General features: G+C 49.0%; 2 protein-coding genes across 2 annotated transcripts; both read right to left on the reverse strand.

Moving 5' to 3' along the window:
* Positions 1–4,556: 4,556 nt before the first annotated feature.
* On the reverse strand, positions 4,557–9,443 carry FTJAE_9857 (general RNA polymerase II transcription factor TAF12; the record flags this gene model as incomplete). Its single annotated transcript, XM_037356820.1, has 1 exon — positions 4,557–9,443. One exon carries the CDS (start codon positions 9,441–9,443, stop codon positions 4,557–4,559), a length of 4,887 nt encoding a protein of 1,628 aa, XP_037203101.1.
* Positions 9,444–10,516: 1,073 nt separating this feature from the next.
* FTJAE_9858 (Mechanosensitive ion channel family) lies at positions 10,517–13,099 on the reverse strand (the record flags this gene model as incomplete). Its single annotated transcript, XM_037356821.1, has 1 exon — positions 10,517–13,099. The coding sequence occupies one exon, from the start codon at positions 13,097–13,099 to the stop codon at positions 10,517–10,519; it is 2,583 nt and encodes an 860-aa protein (XP_037203102.1).
* Between the last annotated feature and the right edge of the window lie 3,621 nt (positions 13,100–16,720).

Below are 16,720 nucleotides of genomic sequence, written 5' to 3' on the forward strand. Positions count from 1 at the left end.
ACATAGAAAGGAATCTTGCCGAGTGACAGATGGCTTTCAGATTGCGGGCTACAGCGACTATATAGCCCTTTGCGCCTCATACGATGAAACGAATAGACCTATGTTATAGAGGCAGTCTGCTTGTGAACAAGGTCTTAAGATCGCTTGTACAAAGGATGGTACTGTTCCGTCAATGTCAGCACTATTTGTTTCGTACGATTTATGGCAAGATATATATATTTATGCCAACTGTATAGATGTTATGATCGCTTGCCCAATCCCTGTTCTGGTACTTGATCTTTTCGGCTTTAAGCTGGCCCAAATGCCTGTCACCAATGCGACTAAGCACGTTCAATAGCTCACATCTTTACACTTACAACAAAGCCGTGAGTCTCTGGGACATGAGTCGTCAGCTTTGCAACTTCCTGCCAAAATGAGAGTCGGATTGAGATCCAGTGCTCAGATGATAGCTCAGGTCCAGCCATTTCGTTTCCCTTCATCAAATGTGCTATCAAAAACCTCAATGTGATTCAGCTATGTGGCAGCCTCACATCTCGCGCGTTCGATGTTGTCAAATCGGGATGTCCCCAGCTGAAAAGACTCCGGTTCTTTCTCAATGATCCCCTTGAGGACTATCCTCGTCTTGTCGAAGAGGATGCTAGCAGATGTATCGGCAACACTTTCCCCCAACTTGAATGGCTAATTATAGCCGAGACTCTGTCGTCCTCAGAGGGTTCATCCTTTTTCTATGATGTGCCCATTGCTTGGGATGATGCAGTAAGTCACCATCAACCCCAGGACCCCTAACCCTGTAACACAACCCCCACAACTTCATGCCTTGATATAATCGACTCCGTTTCCCAAGTTCAAAAGAAAGCCAAACCAAATTAATTCAGAGTCCTTTTCTGATAACCGACATTGATGTCAAAATGCTCCGGGGGGGCTGGCAGATCTTCATTTATCGCCGCAGAAATGGCTACTCCCGGCCGGTTAAGCCTCCCGTCATTTCTGATGCCATCGGCAATGAAGTCAAGTACAACTTGAGACATAGTGATCTGCAGCAAAGGGGGGTGGTGGTTGGAATCAAGGCATACATTCAAGATGCCTTCAGCTTTGACCTCACTCCTTGTTGGGCTATGCCATATTAGAGATGTGCCGGATGCTGCTCAATTCATGCCTTGTCCCATATCGAAGTTGATGAATTTTTCGTGTTCACAGATTGGTGTACGGCTCTGACCTGCCACATATGCCCCTTGCTGCAGCGAATTTTCGGTAGGAATGGATTGTTGCTGCGGAGGGTGTGCCTGCTCGGGGAGGATCATGGGCTGTTGTACTCTAGGGTCTGCATTCACTGGGGCACGCCCTCCCATGGAATTGGTGATAGAATAGCACACGAATGTACCATTCATGTATCTACATGTCCGCCCCTGAACACGAAAGACCTTGAAATTTGATCCCGTTGATCAGTGTGCCCTGGCGAAGAGCGATAGCTAAGTGTGTTAGGCGTTCGAAGTCCTTCTTTAGCACGACGACCATAGCCTCGAGGTACACGTCCTAGAAACAACAATGGTCAGCCATGAATCAAATTCTTCCCTCATCAATCAGAAACTTACAGTACCAAGGTCTGCAAGCGAGACTGGATGTAGCATCAAAGACTCATCTGGTGCAGATGTCTTCATATAGAGTGTGTTTGTGGCCTGGACCAGCCATTCAAGCCCCCGGCATTTGCGGGCGATAAGCTCATTCATGGGTCTGGCTGGTATTTTCATCCAGTCTGAGCTGTCTTCTTTGAGAACGGTAAAAAGACCCTTGAGATTCCGAAGTCTTACGGTTCGGATGTGACTCATGAAGATTGGCCCGATATCTTCATAGGTGTGCAGTGACTCCAGTGATTCTGGGGCGCATATGTCGCGAATTATGGGTTAAAAGTTCTCTTCGTCACTATCGCGTGATGAGATGTCCCAGGCCACACGTAGACTCTCCTACGTTGGCTTTCTGCTTATTTAGATGGCTCCTTCGGCTGTCAAACAGCGAAGGCCTCGCGACAGTCTTCCGGGCAAGGTGACGGATGCCAGTTCGACATAGGCAGAGATGATACAAGTGGCTTCTCCTGAAGTGCTTGACGGAAGAGTGTCGGCAGCTCATCGCTAGGGAACAAGAAGAATAATCTTATGCTTGCCGATAGCTATGTTGATCGGACTATAGTGGTCGTCCTCCCAAAAAGAAGAATGCAGCTTGACTTTACACGTCAGAATCCCATTATGACCCCTTTGCAGCGATATGGACATACCGGACTTGTCATAGAGGTCGTGACAAAATATGAACCGACGGTCGAAAGAGTGTCTTGAGGCCTTGTGCTACGGCTTTGTCAGAGCCTCTGAATGCAATGTGGCAAAATAATCGAGGGCCAAAAAGTTGTCTGCATTGTTTGGACCTTCTCGTCAGCGCATCAAGACTGCTTGCGTCTAGCAGCTCGACAACCATTTCACGCAGCTCTGGTGGAAAGTTTGTCGATAAAGCTGCCATATTTTTGGAACCACTTTGGCGACGGAAATTGGTTATGTAGTTGTCTAGCAAACATATGAATGCTTCGCTAATATCCTTCTCCAGAGCCTAGGCGTTTGCCGGGAATTTATGAGATTTTCAGCGCATGGCAAGATGAACAATGATTCGGTGCTGAATTGTTCTCTGGTTAGTGTCTCTGCCCGTAAGAGAACCCTTTCGCAGACCAGCTGCAAATCTCCGAAAGAAAGAAAAAAGGGGCGAAGCTTGAGCTGCGTTCGGGGTGTGACAGTTTCCAGTGCTCCTAGCATTCTGTCTGTAGTTTCACATGCATTCTGCGGAGGCGCGCTGACAGTCATGGAGGGCGAACGCGTTTGGGTGGTCAAAGAGCTTGTGAATGATCCTCTTTAACTGCTCAGAAGAAGGTTTAGGCAACTGGTAGTCGAAGGGACTGTCTTGGTCTACCTTGACGAGTAGCATTACCCCAGCCAGTGGGGTGAAGGGCAATATCCTGACGTTGAGCAGATGATAAGAAGAAGAGGGTCGCTGTGGTTCTCAAAGACATGAAGGTTGATGGAAATTTTGAATCAACAGTGTGAATGGGATGTGTGACGAAGGGAGAAGGGGGTGACTAGCGCTTGAAGGTCTTTGCAGCTGGAAGATCTTGCACTTCTAAGAGTGATAGGCAGGATCCTTTCTAAGACTCGACTCCAGATGTAGGCAGTTGTTCTCTAATTCTTGCATGTTGTCAGCACATGTGACATCGGGGGCAACGGAGATGTCCGAGTTGAGAGACGGGCATGAATAAGAAAGACGTACGGATTCGTTTTTTGGCATCGAGGAAGAGAGGCGCCCAATATATCGGAGTCAGCAGCTAAAATCCGGCTTGATATCGTGCCCTGAGAACTCCACACACACACACACACATATATATATATATATATAATGCTCTGGATAAGCGGCCCGTGTTCTCTTGTGAGAAATTCAAGAACCAATGACTCAAGAGAGAGAGAGAGAGAGAGAGAAATAGAGGGCAGTGGGCGCGGGGCGCGAAAGGTATAAGAAAGGAGGCATGTTTGTTCTCACGAAGATTTGTGAGGTGTCATTGAAAATTTGCGGAGTAACAGAAGCAAAGGTAGGAAACAAAAAAAGTTTAAATGGCAGTTAGCCTCATCAGATGCTAGCAAATTGGTTTGGTGTTATGGTCTCAGGCGCTGAAGAACTGTTGGTTTCGGTGTTTGATAGCATTGTCACAGACCAGCTTAAACAAAATACTGATGACTGAGTATCATCCCCTGACTTGTGCGAGAGGCGAGAAGGAAATGTTTCGTAATAAAGAAAACTTTCTGAGGCAGGAATGTAACAGCGCAGTAGTGAAAACAATAATAAGGAGTTAGCTATAATCCTAAGCTCGAAGTGCCATGCAGTGCCAGATCACTGCTGGCCTCATACCAAACTCTGCTGCTCCAAACTTCTCCGGTGCACCTCATTATGCCTCCCTTGACGCCCTAAATTCGATACTGTCCATACCTAGATGTGTGAGGTTGCCCCGAACGAAGATATCTTAGATCCAGTACAGAGTCTTGCTCGAATTCTGGAGTGATGCCACACTGACACTTTTTGTCCTAAAGCTATACTTATATACCTAGAAACAGTCAAGAAACTTAACGTTGCCTTCAGGTGTTGTTTGTGTTCATCGTTAAATTACATATGGGGGGATCTTTCGACTGCTGGGTTGGTGACTCATCTCTCTCAGAACAAACAAACCTTTCGTTGTGTCGTTCAAAACACTTCTCAGAGCGAGGTGGAGAATATTGCGCTGACTGTTTCGAGCGTGCTACTGTAAGGACAGAAGCAGTCATGGAATGGAAGTCAAACAACAGCAAACAATTTCGAGTATGACCGTCAGAGAGGACAGCCAACTACCGACTCTTGATTGTTGATTGCCAAGTTTTCTATCGAGATTTCCCCGATTCAATTCCCTGCTCTTATACAATCTCAAACTCTTGCCAATAGATAGTGAACTCCGCCATATGATCGCTAAGAAATGTGAAGCCATGTATACAATTGAGATATCAGTAGTCCCAGTCATCGTCATCTCCCCAATCTCCACCAGAATAGTCTACTACTGGTTTCTTTGCCCATTTGTCTTCTGCGGCTGGGGTAGCTGGCTTGGCAGGTGCCGGTTGAGGTATATGCGAAATTGGTTTGGTATTATTGTTGCTGTGTTGATTTTGAATACTCGAGTTTGCATAAACCGCAGAGCGATTATCAGCCTTGTGTAGTGCTGGTTCTTTGTTCATATGTTGGTCCCGTGAATGAGGTTGAACGAACTTTGGCTCGTCGGGTTTGGAGGGCAAATGTGCTGTAGTGATATCGTGCTTGGAAGTGTTGACCTGAGGTATGGGCTCAGGTCTAGAAGCAGCCTGTTGATATTGTAGGTTTGAGGGAGGTGGAGCAGCCTCTGTTCCCACACGAGCAGTCTCTGCGGATATTCTCGGAGTCACATCCGAGCTTGACTGAGAGTCGTTGTTCAGATGGATTTGAGATTTGTTCATCATGTCAGTTGATCTCCTGTGAACTTGAACGATGGAAGGTTTCAAAACAGGCTGTGGCTGGGCCTGAGCCACCTCGATGGTTGTGATTGATCCAGCGTCCGAGAAGCTGTCTCTTCTGTAAGAGGACATGCGACTTATCGAGGAAGCCGCCGCGTCAGACAAGCCGGGGCTTACTGCAGGTGGGGGTGGAGATATAGCCCTCTGGCTGTTTGGCTGAGGCTGAAGGGTGTTTGATGCAGCAATCTGTGGAAGTTGAGGCGGTTTGGGAGCTTGAGACTGAGGCGAAGGTGCTTGTTCCAAAGTCTGTCGTTGGGCTGAGGATGGTTGCCTTTGAGGTGGCGCCTGTCGCTGAGAAATGTTACTCGGTTCAACTCTGACAGGAGGAGCCCTGGAAGTTTCTGGCACTTTGGGAGGTAGAGCCATAGGCTGGGTAGCCGAGACTCCTACAGATGGCCCTCCCATTGAGTAGACTCTAGGCTCGGGCTGTCGATCTCTCGGTGCTGGACCTGGGAGAGGAAGTTGGCCAGGTCTAGACGTCATTTTATCAGACTGCGGTTGCGCTTGAACCTGTTGGGCGGGCATTCGTTCCTGTCGGGGAGGTGGCTGTCGGTTCTGGGGCGGAAACTGCATTGCTTGAGGAGGAATTTGGCTTGATGGAGTCGGTACTGGTCCTGTCTGGATATTTGTCTGTCCCTGCTGTGGTGGCGCCTGTCTGTACTGAGGTGTTTGGCGTTGTTGGAGGGGAAATTGCATGGTTTGAGTGAGAGTCTGGCCTGGCTGGGTTGGAGGCCCTCCTTGATGAAGCATCTTTCCAGGATGGGGAGGCATTTTGCTTGGCTGCTGTGACAATTGATCGGTCTGGGGAAACTGAGCGGCTTGATGCGGTAGTGGTTCAGTCCGAGGAAGTGGTTGACCAGGTCTGGAACCCATCTGGCCATGCTGAGGAGGTGCCTGGGCGGGATGAGCTAGTGGCTGAGGTGGTTGATGCATCTGCCCAGGCTGAGATTGAGGAGGAACCGGGCTTCCCTGGAAGCCTGGTTGGGCAGAAGACATAGGCTGTCCGGGCTGCCATACAGCTTGCTGAGCATACTCTCCACCACCCCAACTGGGACGTCCAACAGCAGGTGATATAGGTGAAGAAATTACTGGCGTGGTTGGACTATGTGAAACAGATTTGGAGCCCCCCTTCAACCACTTGAGCCACTTCTTTCCCTCCTTGCCTTCCTTTGCCCCAGCACCTTGTGAAGCCTGAGGTAGCATCTGCATAGAGACTGGGCGAGAGCCCTGAGGAGTCATAGGCTGCATGCCAGGCTGCCATTGTTGTTGATTTGGAGGAATCTGAACTTGCGGTTGCACTCTCCCGTTGGAACCTTGGCCATGGTAAGCCATTTGTTGCTGTCCTTGTGGAGGCATTGGGCCTGTTATTGGACTTTGTTGTATTTGCCCAGGAGGAACAGATCCCTGCGGGAACTGGGGCTGAGGAGGTAGTTGCCCTGCTGGACTGGCTGGATAAGACGAGCGTTTTTGCAACCTCGTTGGTGTAGGCTTAGGGGCTAGCGCTGGAGGCGTTGGGGCAGGTGCGGGAGGAGGTTTATGGAGAACATTCTGCACTGGCGTAGATATCTGCCCAGGACGAGAAACTTTGCCTTGAACCTGGGTTGGCATCACCTGGCCTTGCATAGGCTGCCCTTGCGATCCAGGGCCTTGCTGTGGAGGAACTCCCTGAGGTGCTCCCGAATCTCGGGCAGACATTTGTTGGTTTTGAGGTTGGGGTGCATGCCCTTGTGAGGGTTTTCGCTGCAACTGCTTCGGATTCTGAGCTGCCATAGGAGCACCTGGAGGAGCTTGCACTTGATGCATAGGCTGTCCTGCCTGGCCCTGTGGTATTGGGCCCTGCTGTCCTTGGAAATGGATAGGTGAAACATTTTTCGGGCTTTCAGCTTGCCAACTTGTTCTTCGACTACCCATCGGACTTGGTTGCACAGACGAACCTACTGATGCCTTCCTCATGTCTGTTGATACACTCACAGTCGAAGACCGGCTCATTGTTGCGTTCGGGGCTTCTTCGTACTCTTCGATGCGTCCTAGGCCTTGCTGTCCCTGTGGTGGTGGCGTGGGCGCAGTGGGGGGTTGTTTTTGTGCTGCAACATTTCCTTGAGGCAATTGTCGAAGGGACTGCGAACGTGATACTCCCTGAGGGGCATTATTATAACCCTGCCCAGTTTGTTGCGCCAAAGGTGATCCACGTTGGGCAGCAACAGGGTCTGCCCCGACCGAGCTACGTCTAGCATCCGTGCTTCGACTTAGAGATTTCTTGCGCAGCACGTCTCGGGCAGCAATGTTATGGCCTTGACCTTCAACATCTTGCATGGTAAAGTACGATCCTTGCTGATACTGATTGGTTGGGACCGACGGAGGCGTTGGTGAGAAACTCTGCATTGAAGAGGAGGTTTGAGAAACAGGAGAAGGCGTATAGTTCGGATTGATGCTTGAATTGGTTGATGCGCGACGACTTTGTTCCATGGGAGATGGCGTTTGAGTGGGAAACGACATGCTGCCGTGTCTCGAATCTGGCGAGACCACTGCAGAGCTAAATGATGAGTGTCGCCTGTTGCTGGCTATGGGAGGAGATGGATCGCCAGGGCCTTGACCTGGCATTTGCTTCTGTACAAAAGGTTCTTCTGGATATGGCAGGTTATCTCTGCGATATACGGGCCTATCGTCAGGATAAGGTGGATTATCAACTGGATAGGGCGGAAATGGAGTTGAAGGCCCTGCAGTTGCCGATCGTGGAAGACCTTTCGGTGGCACATTCTCAACTGGACCCCGGTAAGGTATATTTCCACCTTGTTGCGGCCCAGGATTGTAACGACCTTGAATTTGTTCTTGGGATTGTCCAGCCATCATATCAGGCATCACACTAGCCGGTCGTTTTGGCACCTGTTGTTGACCCATTGTACCAGGTGGTAACACCTGATGTCCAGTTTGGATGGTGGACTGTGGTCTTTGAGAAGGCAATAGGTCAGGCACAGTGTTGACTCTTTGAATCCCCATTCGCGGTTCCTCAAGACGCTGTTGCTGAACAAGAGGTGCTGGAGTCATAGATGGAGGATGCTTCCCTGGTGTAGGTGGCACGTAACCATGTCCTTGTGGTGGTCTTGCAGGACCAGGCACCGTTTGCTGACCCGGAGCTTTTCCACGGGCTGGCTTCAGTACAGAAGGCATATGTGATAACTCTGGTTGCTGATCCGGGACCAAAGATCCATTGTTGCCGATGCTCGGGGGAGGAGGCTGTTCAGGATGCTTTGGCGGTATTTGAGGACGTGAAGGCTCATCGAGAGGACGCTTTGGTGGTACTTGAGGCGGCGATAGGACATTGGGCGTACCAGAATGGCCTCTATCAGGTGGCCGAACAGGACTTGCGTCCATCATTGACCCCTCAGGTTGGAAAGTCGCTCGTCGAAGAGGCGCTGGGTTTGGGGGTATGTCGACAGAAATATCTGCTGGCTTATATGGTTGAAAGCCAGGCCGTGTCTCCTCAGCAGGCTTTTTAGATATCCGTAACGGCTGCATTTGGGCGCCATAGTCCCGCAGCGACCCAGGCGCAAGCTGTGGTTCCTCCTTTTTCTTGGTCTTCGGGCTGGTACGCTCTGGTAGTTCAGCCATCATAGAAACTGCAGTCTCAATAGGTGCCAGGACCATGTTATCCGCCATCTCGATCGGTGGAGGGTGTTTCTCAATATGGGCCTGAGCTGTGTCATCTGTCGGCATCTCGGCAATAATGCCCACAGGGTCATGCCGCGGAGGAGGCTCAACAACTGGCATCTCGTGAATCTCTTCAATAACTGTAGGCGGCACCAAGACGGGTTCTCCTGCGACTGGGCCCGCGATTGTTATCCCTTGAGCAGGCGTCGTCCTCTCGCTATTAAGAGGACTTACACCTTTGGAGGAGCTTTTCTCAACTCTTCCTTCAATTCCGCCCGCAACAACCCGCCTCGCAGCCTCCTCCTCCTCCTCTGCCAGTGGGCTCACATCATTATAAGTGCCAGGCCCCAGATACATAAAGTTTTCTGGCTGGAACACTCCATTTTCCTCATCTTCAAACCCACCATCCCATGTCATGCTTACGGGTCGCGCCGTAGCCGACATACCATAACCTCCATCTTCCTTTTTCGGGCTCAACCTCGCAGGTGTAGTCGTGCTCGCATATCTTCGGACCTGCTGTTGCGATTCGAGACGTTCTTCGGGCGCAAGGACTGGCGCTGGCGAAAACGTATCTATGAAGTCGGGAAACTCATCGCCTTCTTTTGGGAAGTGGTACTGAATATGCCCAGTTGGCTGGTACTTGTAGAACCAGCGTCGGCCATCGTAGTCGGATTCCCAGCCTTCTGGTAGGCCCGACATGGTGCTGTCGCTTCGTTTGCGCTAGGGAGAGGTCGATATTATTGCGCCGCTGCGATGGGCATGGCTGATGCTTGAAAGAGTGTAAGTTCCGTCCTCGGAGGTGTAGAGAAAACGAGGCTTTGGTGATGTGGCCGGGCGGTTAAGGGCGAGCTTCAGCTGAACTACGCAGCGACCAACCATTGGATACAAATGACCTCAGGCAGCGAGCGACAGCTCCGGAAGGACAAAGCACAAAGGAATTACAACAGTGATTCGGCGTTTAACATGCAGAAAGGATACGTGTATTAGTGGAGATGAAATGAATACTGCTAATATACAAACCCTCAGGTACACATTCCTTCAATTGTCAAACAAGCGCCCAAGGTTTCAATTGTCCAGCCTGATGATCCTACGCGGGAGCTGAGGGCACTCTCCACTTTGACCGTCGAGCTATGGGATCAGCTGTTTTGCTATTGGATATGGGCCTTGTAAGGCGGATTTAGAGGACCCTTTAATTACGCTAATAGCTCTAATTACCACCATGGTTTGGGTTCCCTTAGACTAGGGTGTCAGCCTTGATTGAGGGGTTCATTGGACCTGGAGTTGGAGTTCTCCTGAGAAACAGTGCGATCCTCCAGGACGAGAGCTTTATAGTGATCCAGAGTCTCACAGACCATGCATCCAAGGATACAATCACAACTGTCGGACTGCGATACCCGATGCTCATGGCTCGCCAACTAAGGTAGGTAGGTATTCTTTCTACATCAAACATTACATCACTTCCATCAGTCCAGGATCATCCCTGTATGTCCTCGCTTCCGTGGGTTCCATCATAGATTCCAATCAATGGCACCTCGTCTATGATACGGTCAGATACATCGTCAACTATTCATCACTTCAGCGTGGAACATTTACAGTCAAGTCAATCTTGTCGAATATTCGCTGTCTATATTCTATAGCTTATCTGACCAAAATATCAAAGCACACTCAATGTGCGTGATTAAAACGCAAAGAAAAGAAAATCATGCACCTCTCCAGATATACCGATCTGGATCTCTATAATGCTAGCTTTGTTCATAATCTCATAACAGTCCTCAGACAATATCGCCCGGACGTCGGCTCTTAGACCCAGTCCTGACGCGACCAAACACCCGGGATCGACTATCCGTTGAAGTACGGCGATCCACTCCCGAAGAACTGGCAAGCGATCGACGTTCCTTCTCATCTTCCATTCGGGAGCCCCGTTCCTTTTCTCGGATGGAAGCAAGTCGCTGTGCGTGGATGTTGTCTCGTCTGTTTTCGAAAACATCTTGGAAATCGTTCACATTGTTGTCAATGGAACCCATGCGATCCACGCCTCGGCGGCTGTAGGTTGAGGAAACATGGCTCAGAGGTGGCCCTTCAGAATGGAGAGGTCGTTCAGGGGCGGGCTTGTCGTGAAGCTCAACGCCACCATGATCGGGCTCCTTTCCATACGCGGGAGGAGGCTGAAGACCAGACCAGAACATGGGATGCTCGCGACTGCCACCAGGCTCGATGCGGAACGGTGACTGGATACCAACGTTGACCATCTGAGTCATCAACTCAGTGACAAACTTGTTATGACGGTTGAGACGGAGCAGCTCGTTCTGGAAGTTGGTCTTGTGGAAGAAGATCATGTTCATACTGCACGATCGCACTTCGTCAACCTTGGTCATCTCAGTAATGATGCGAGGCGCATAGTCACGCTTGTTCGCCAGACAAAAGTCGGTCATACGGGCCTTGAGTTCATCAATCATGTGCTGAGGGGTACCGAAGCGCATCACCAGAGGAAGAACATCGGCCAAACCGTTTGATCGTCGCTGATTCAGAATGAAGAGGTTGTTGAGAAGTGAGTTGGGAGCCTGGACGATGTGACCCTGCATCTTCTTGAACTCGGTGTAGAGGAGAGAAATCTCTGTCACGTAGTAATCATCACCCATCATGGTGTCACCGGTAGATCCGTAAACAGTCACACGATCACCAACATCAAAGGGGTGCTTGACAAAGACGAAGATGATGGACTGGAGGAACTCCTGGGCTGTGGCCTGAAGAACCCACGCTAGACCGAGTACCACAGTACCTGCAGAACCGAGGGCGGCGGCAGCTGAACCGGAGAGAATCGAGATAAAGACGATGATGGTGATGACGATGATGATGAACACAAAGACCTTGTCGAGCTTCTTAATCACCGAATCAAGGTCCTTGAGCGATGCGGCAATGGCCTTCTTTTCAAGGTGGATCTCATTACACACAGCTTCGAATTCGTCGAGTGAGATGTCGCCGTTCATGTCCTTGTCGAACATCATAAAAGCAGCTTCAGCCTCTTCTTCAGTCTCGAAGATCTTCTCCATATCTTCGAGATAGACAAGGTCTTCGCCCTCCTTGACAGCACAGCGATAGATCAGGCGGGCCAGGGTGTGAGCTGTAGACATGGTCTTGAGTAGTTCATTAACAACTCTGCGAGGGTGGTTGCTGTCAACCTTGCGGCCGATCAAATCATTTCCAACTCGGCCAGCAACATAACCGACTTTGTTCCATGCGTTTCGGGCGTTGTCCTGGAGTGTCTGTAGGGGAGTTTGCGCACCACTGGCAGAGTTGCTACCACGCTGGAAGAAGTAGTCGGTCTTTTCATTGTGGGCTTTGGCGTGCTCATAGAGATGGACAAGCTGACCAATATCTGCCTTGTTGTTGTCGATTCGAGTCGCGTAGGTTCGCTGATGGAAGGTGAAAGCAATCCATTGAATAAGGATCTTCTCGACAAAGTTGAGTGTCGCCAGAGTGAACAGGGCAATAATGACCTTGTTCATGATATTGACCCAGTTTGGCTTGCGATCCCGGAAGTTGTGGTTCAGCATGGTCGGTTCAAATGAGATGAGAATTGCAAGGAACCAAAGGAAGACAGCTGTGTGAAGGTCAAGCTGATATCCAATATCTTTCCACTTCTTGGCGTTGGTAGATCCAAAGAGCTTTGCAACAAGTTTGAAAGTTGGGGGCAGGAGACTTGTGATCATACGAGAGACCCAGAGAACTCCCCAGACGATCTCGAGCCAAATACCGAACCACATGAGATCGACACCGTTGACATCTCGTCGCTTGCCATCGGACTTGAGTGCGAACGCACCGAGCAAGACAGGAATGAGAAGGATAGCAGCACCTGGGATCAAATACACAACATATCGAATGAATCGAGGAAACTTTCTCAGAAACATCCAGAGTTTTAATAAAGAAGCATCGGGATCCACCTTCTTCTCATTATGATAGGTCTCGGCGGGAATGGGTGCATTGAAAGCATCCTCGGGCTCAATATTATGAGCACGCTTCCTCATCTGACTCGCATCATCAGCAGAAACAGCACGCTCGATTCGCAGAAGTTCGATATTATCGTCAAGTCGGCTGGCATCGGCGCGCTGTCCAATTGGTGATCTGATTGAGGTTGAGTCGTTTGTTTCATGCGGTGCTTGAAGAGTAGGGAATGTATCGAGTGACGGAGCAGATTGCTTTTGTTCGGGTGCTGGGTTTGGTGAATCTGTCCGTACTGGCCCTTGTTGCTGCGAGGCGCTAAATTGGGATGGGTTTCGTGTTGGAGGTGGTTGTTTGAGATTGAATTCTTTCAACTCCTTCTCCTCGAAGCCATGAGGAGGAGGATCGGAACTCATGATGGCCACTTTTGGTAGTATTCACAACTCGAGACTCTATGAAGGACAATACCCCAGGAAGCGAGATGAGAAATATCGCCACAGGCAAAGTCTAAGAAAGACCAGCCGAATGATGGTTAAGTGAGTGATGAAGTAGATATCCTAAAGAGCTCCGTCGTGAGGAAGTGGGATAAAAAACGAGAGACAAAGATAAATAAGAAAAATTTAAGTGAAGCGAGGTGGACTGATCAACCGATGATCTCTCACGACATCGATCGAACAGATTGATTCTCGCCTGGTGAGGCGACCAGTGCGCGTTTGTATACGCGCAAAGATATATTGCTTGGTGTTGAGGTGTTATGATGTCGTCACCCCAAGCAAATTGATCGACTTTTCGTCTCCCGCTTAGTTTGTATGAAAGAGAGATATGTTTTTCGACAAAGGGAAAAGAAAACAAAGTAGTAGGGAATCTGGGGGAATTGTTGGAAACCCTGCGGGCGACGGGGATGCTGTTGAGCTTTAAGAGATCGACCTGCGACCGTGGAGCACTGGAGACAATCTACTGTAGCCAAGATGGAGGAAGAATGGGTCACCTCAGATAGGCTTGCTTGCTTGGTCAGGGAGTGAAGAATGATTTTATGGAGGTGGAATTTCTTTCATGGATATTTTCATCCGATTCCACTGCAGCATCTATATATGTTACCCGTCTTTTGCGTCGCAATTTTCCTTCCGCTTTTCTCTTTCACATCCCATCATGCATACTTTTTTTTTCCTTCCCACCATCATCATCCAGATAGGAAAACATGCCCACACCTCCATGACCAAATCCAGCCAACACAGAAATCTTGCTCTAGTCTAGTGGTGATAAGGTCGGTCGGCCATAACCCGTAGCCCGTCAAAAGTGGAACCACGGGTCTCAGGGTCAAGGCAAGCCACCGGCCTTCATCATCGAGTAATGTTCAGTATCCACGCCGTCTCGCCGGGAGTCAAGACATGGGGCCAAGACGGTGTGGATGGTGTCACCCGTGGAACTCCCTAAATGGAAACCCCGAGGATGCCGCCGGGCCATGACACCCCCCAATTCAGGGCTTGGTAAGTTCTTTTGCTGAAATAGCCTGAACTTGTTTGGCCAAAATCGGTGCAGATCATGACTGAGTTGTCACTGACGAAAACCGGCCGAAGATCAGGGACGAAAAGCGTGAATGAATTCTTGCATCTGCAGTACAGACAAAAGATAGGTCGAGCTGACGCAGTCGCACTCGCTAACCCGAGACAAACGACGGGCGCAAATCCACTGGAGATGCACTGGCGACTGGATCAGGGGCTTAAGCAAGTCACCTCAGAAAATCATTGGACTTTTGGACCAAATCGCAGGGTTTGGAGAGCTGACGTCACAGCCAAGTAAACGACCGAGATGCGCTCATGATGGATCCTTGCTGTTATGCAAATGAGGCAATCTGAGGTCAAAACTCTTATTTTGACTTTGCTCGATCTCTGAGATATTGACGCATTTCGCCATCTCGTATTCTTGGTGCATTAGCTGAAAATAGTCGGCAGCCATGATGGTGACGATCATTTATGATGATGTTTATGGTGGATGGCTGGTGGCGGATTTAAAATCTTTTTCTCCCCGTTGATTCCCGTTCCCGTTGAGAAAATCAATCTTGAAATGGTTGTCCCCTGCATTCCTAGGTACCACACACTCACACGCACAGTGGCTTGTCGCCAGGCACTCCCGTCTTCAACTCACAGTGCTACCATCCGCGTCAGCGTGGGGGCTCACCAAAAACAAATTCTGTAGGGGCAGTTTCAAGTGCGCCAAAAGAGCCTCAGATTGTGAAACCACAGAAACTGAGGACCCTTAGACTACCACTCAAATCTTCTGCCCAGCCTCGAGACGATTCATGCTTGCTTCCGTCTTGCCGAAATCAAGAGCAGCCAAGATAAGGTAGCTTAGCTTTACACATCCACGGCGCGTTATAGGCTCTGGAGAACGGCTGAAAAGAGGACCACGTCATCCTAAGTTCAGGACCCAGTCTCCTCATAAGCTTTAGTATTATCATAAGGCTTAGGACTAAGAAGCATAAGCTTAGGCTTGAATCTTATAAACTCATCATAAACTTACATGGGACAATTAAAGGAAACAATTTCCAGATACTCAGCATTTCTTAATCCACGGGCCACGGATTTTAATCAAGGCCCATTATTTACAAATGGAAACCAGTATCTCTAATGATTGATCAAAGCTCAAGCTCAGGGGGTCTGAATTATTGGGAACCAATGTTAGCTGTCCAAATAAAGCTTTGCAAACGCCCGCAGCGCAACCATTAAAACCCCCTGTCCAAGCAAATGTTCGACATCAACGGTTAAGATAACCAACCATGATGATCATGATGGTTTTCATCTGAAACAACCAAATTTACGTTATCTTGTTTCCGAATATAATCATCCCTTATTCCTTGTCACCGCTTACATCTATCGAGATTATAGTTGTATATATGCTGCTCGGTAGAAGTTTAATTTTTATGATGCGTGGCAATGAAGCTCCACTGGATTTCAATCGTCGATGCAGACCCCGTTGGGGCTCCCTTGGAATCAAGCAACTCACACGTCGGGCCAAGTCAGGGTCTGCATGTTGGTGTCGCGAAGGGAGACTAATGATGCAGGAAGCGTGAATGTGCGCAAGAAACAGCTGTCACAGTCGATCATTACTTCATCTTGCATGGTCTCGGGCTTGGTATTTCGTCCGTCCCAAGCTTGTGAAACTTCGACTCACTCATCATAATCTGGAAGTTTAGGATGGTCTGAGGGAATCATTTACCCTAAGTTTAGGATAGATCATGATATCCTTTGAGGAACTGGTCTAATATTCTAATGATACTTAGAGATTTGGCTGCAAGAGATCTTTTACTTATCATGCTTAAAATTTTGGGCTAGATTATAATCAGCATCAAAAAAATAAGTGACTTAATCACATTCATCAGCCCAGAGATTCTCATGATGATTCTTAGAGTCAACGAATATCAGGAGCATGATTCGTCTAACAAACGTTACATCGACCCATCTGTAAGGAGCATATCATAACTCAGTTCCAAACCATCTTGAAGCGAGCAAATCTCGTTTCGATCGCGTTTCTCCATAATCTTCTCCCCAGTTGATCCAAGCAGATTTCCATGCACCTCGTCGGCTTCTGATGCACAGATCAGCTCACATGTCGTGCATATCCAATTGCTATCCGATTATCTTCAAGAGTTGTGCGTTGTCATGATGCTCATGATCCGACTCTGAATCATCGAAGACGCCGACGTCACTCACGCTGTACTCCATTCTTGAGGCATTCCATGTCGTAATTGCTCTAATCATGCTTATTTTCAACCCTGGCATTGACTTCAATGCATCTCCACTCACTCGGCCGTTCTGAAATCGGCCGTATTTCCGTGACGCGCCATCACTGTCAATATTTGCCTTATTAGTAGGACTTGACACTGTATCTCTTTGTCGATAGCGACATTCTAGTAAACATCATAGTTGCAATTATTGCGGATGCTGCCGTCCATAGTCCATCCGTGAATCAATTCAGTGTCCAAAACTGTGTCTATTCTTAGTTGCACCCCACCTCTAATCAAACTAAATTCATGTCCT

The sequence above is a fragment of the Fusarium tjaetaba genome (genome assembly GCF_013396195.1).
Source record: "Fusarium tjaetaba strain NRRL 66243 chromosome Unknown NRRL66243_c0000226, whole genome shotgun sequence".
Classification (NCBI taxonomy): Eukaryota; Fungi; Ascomycota; class Sordariomycetes; order Hypocreales; family Nectriaceae; genus Fusarium; species Fusarium tjaetaba.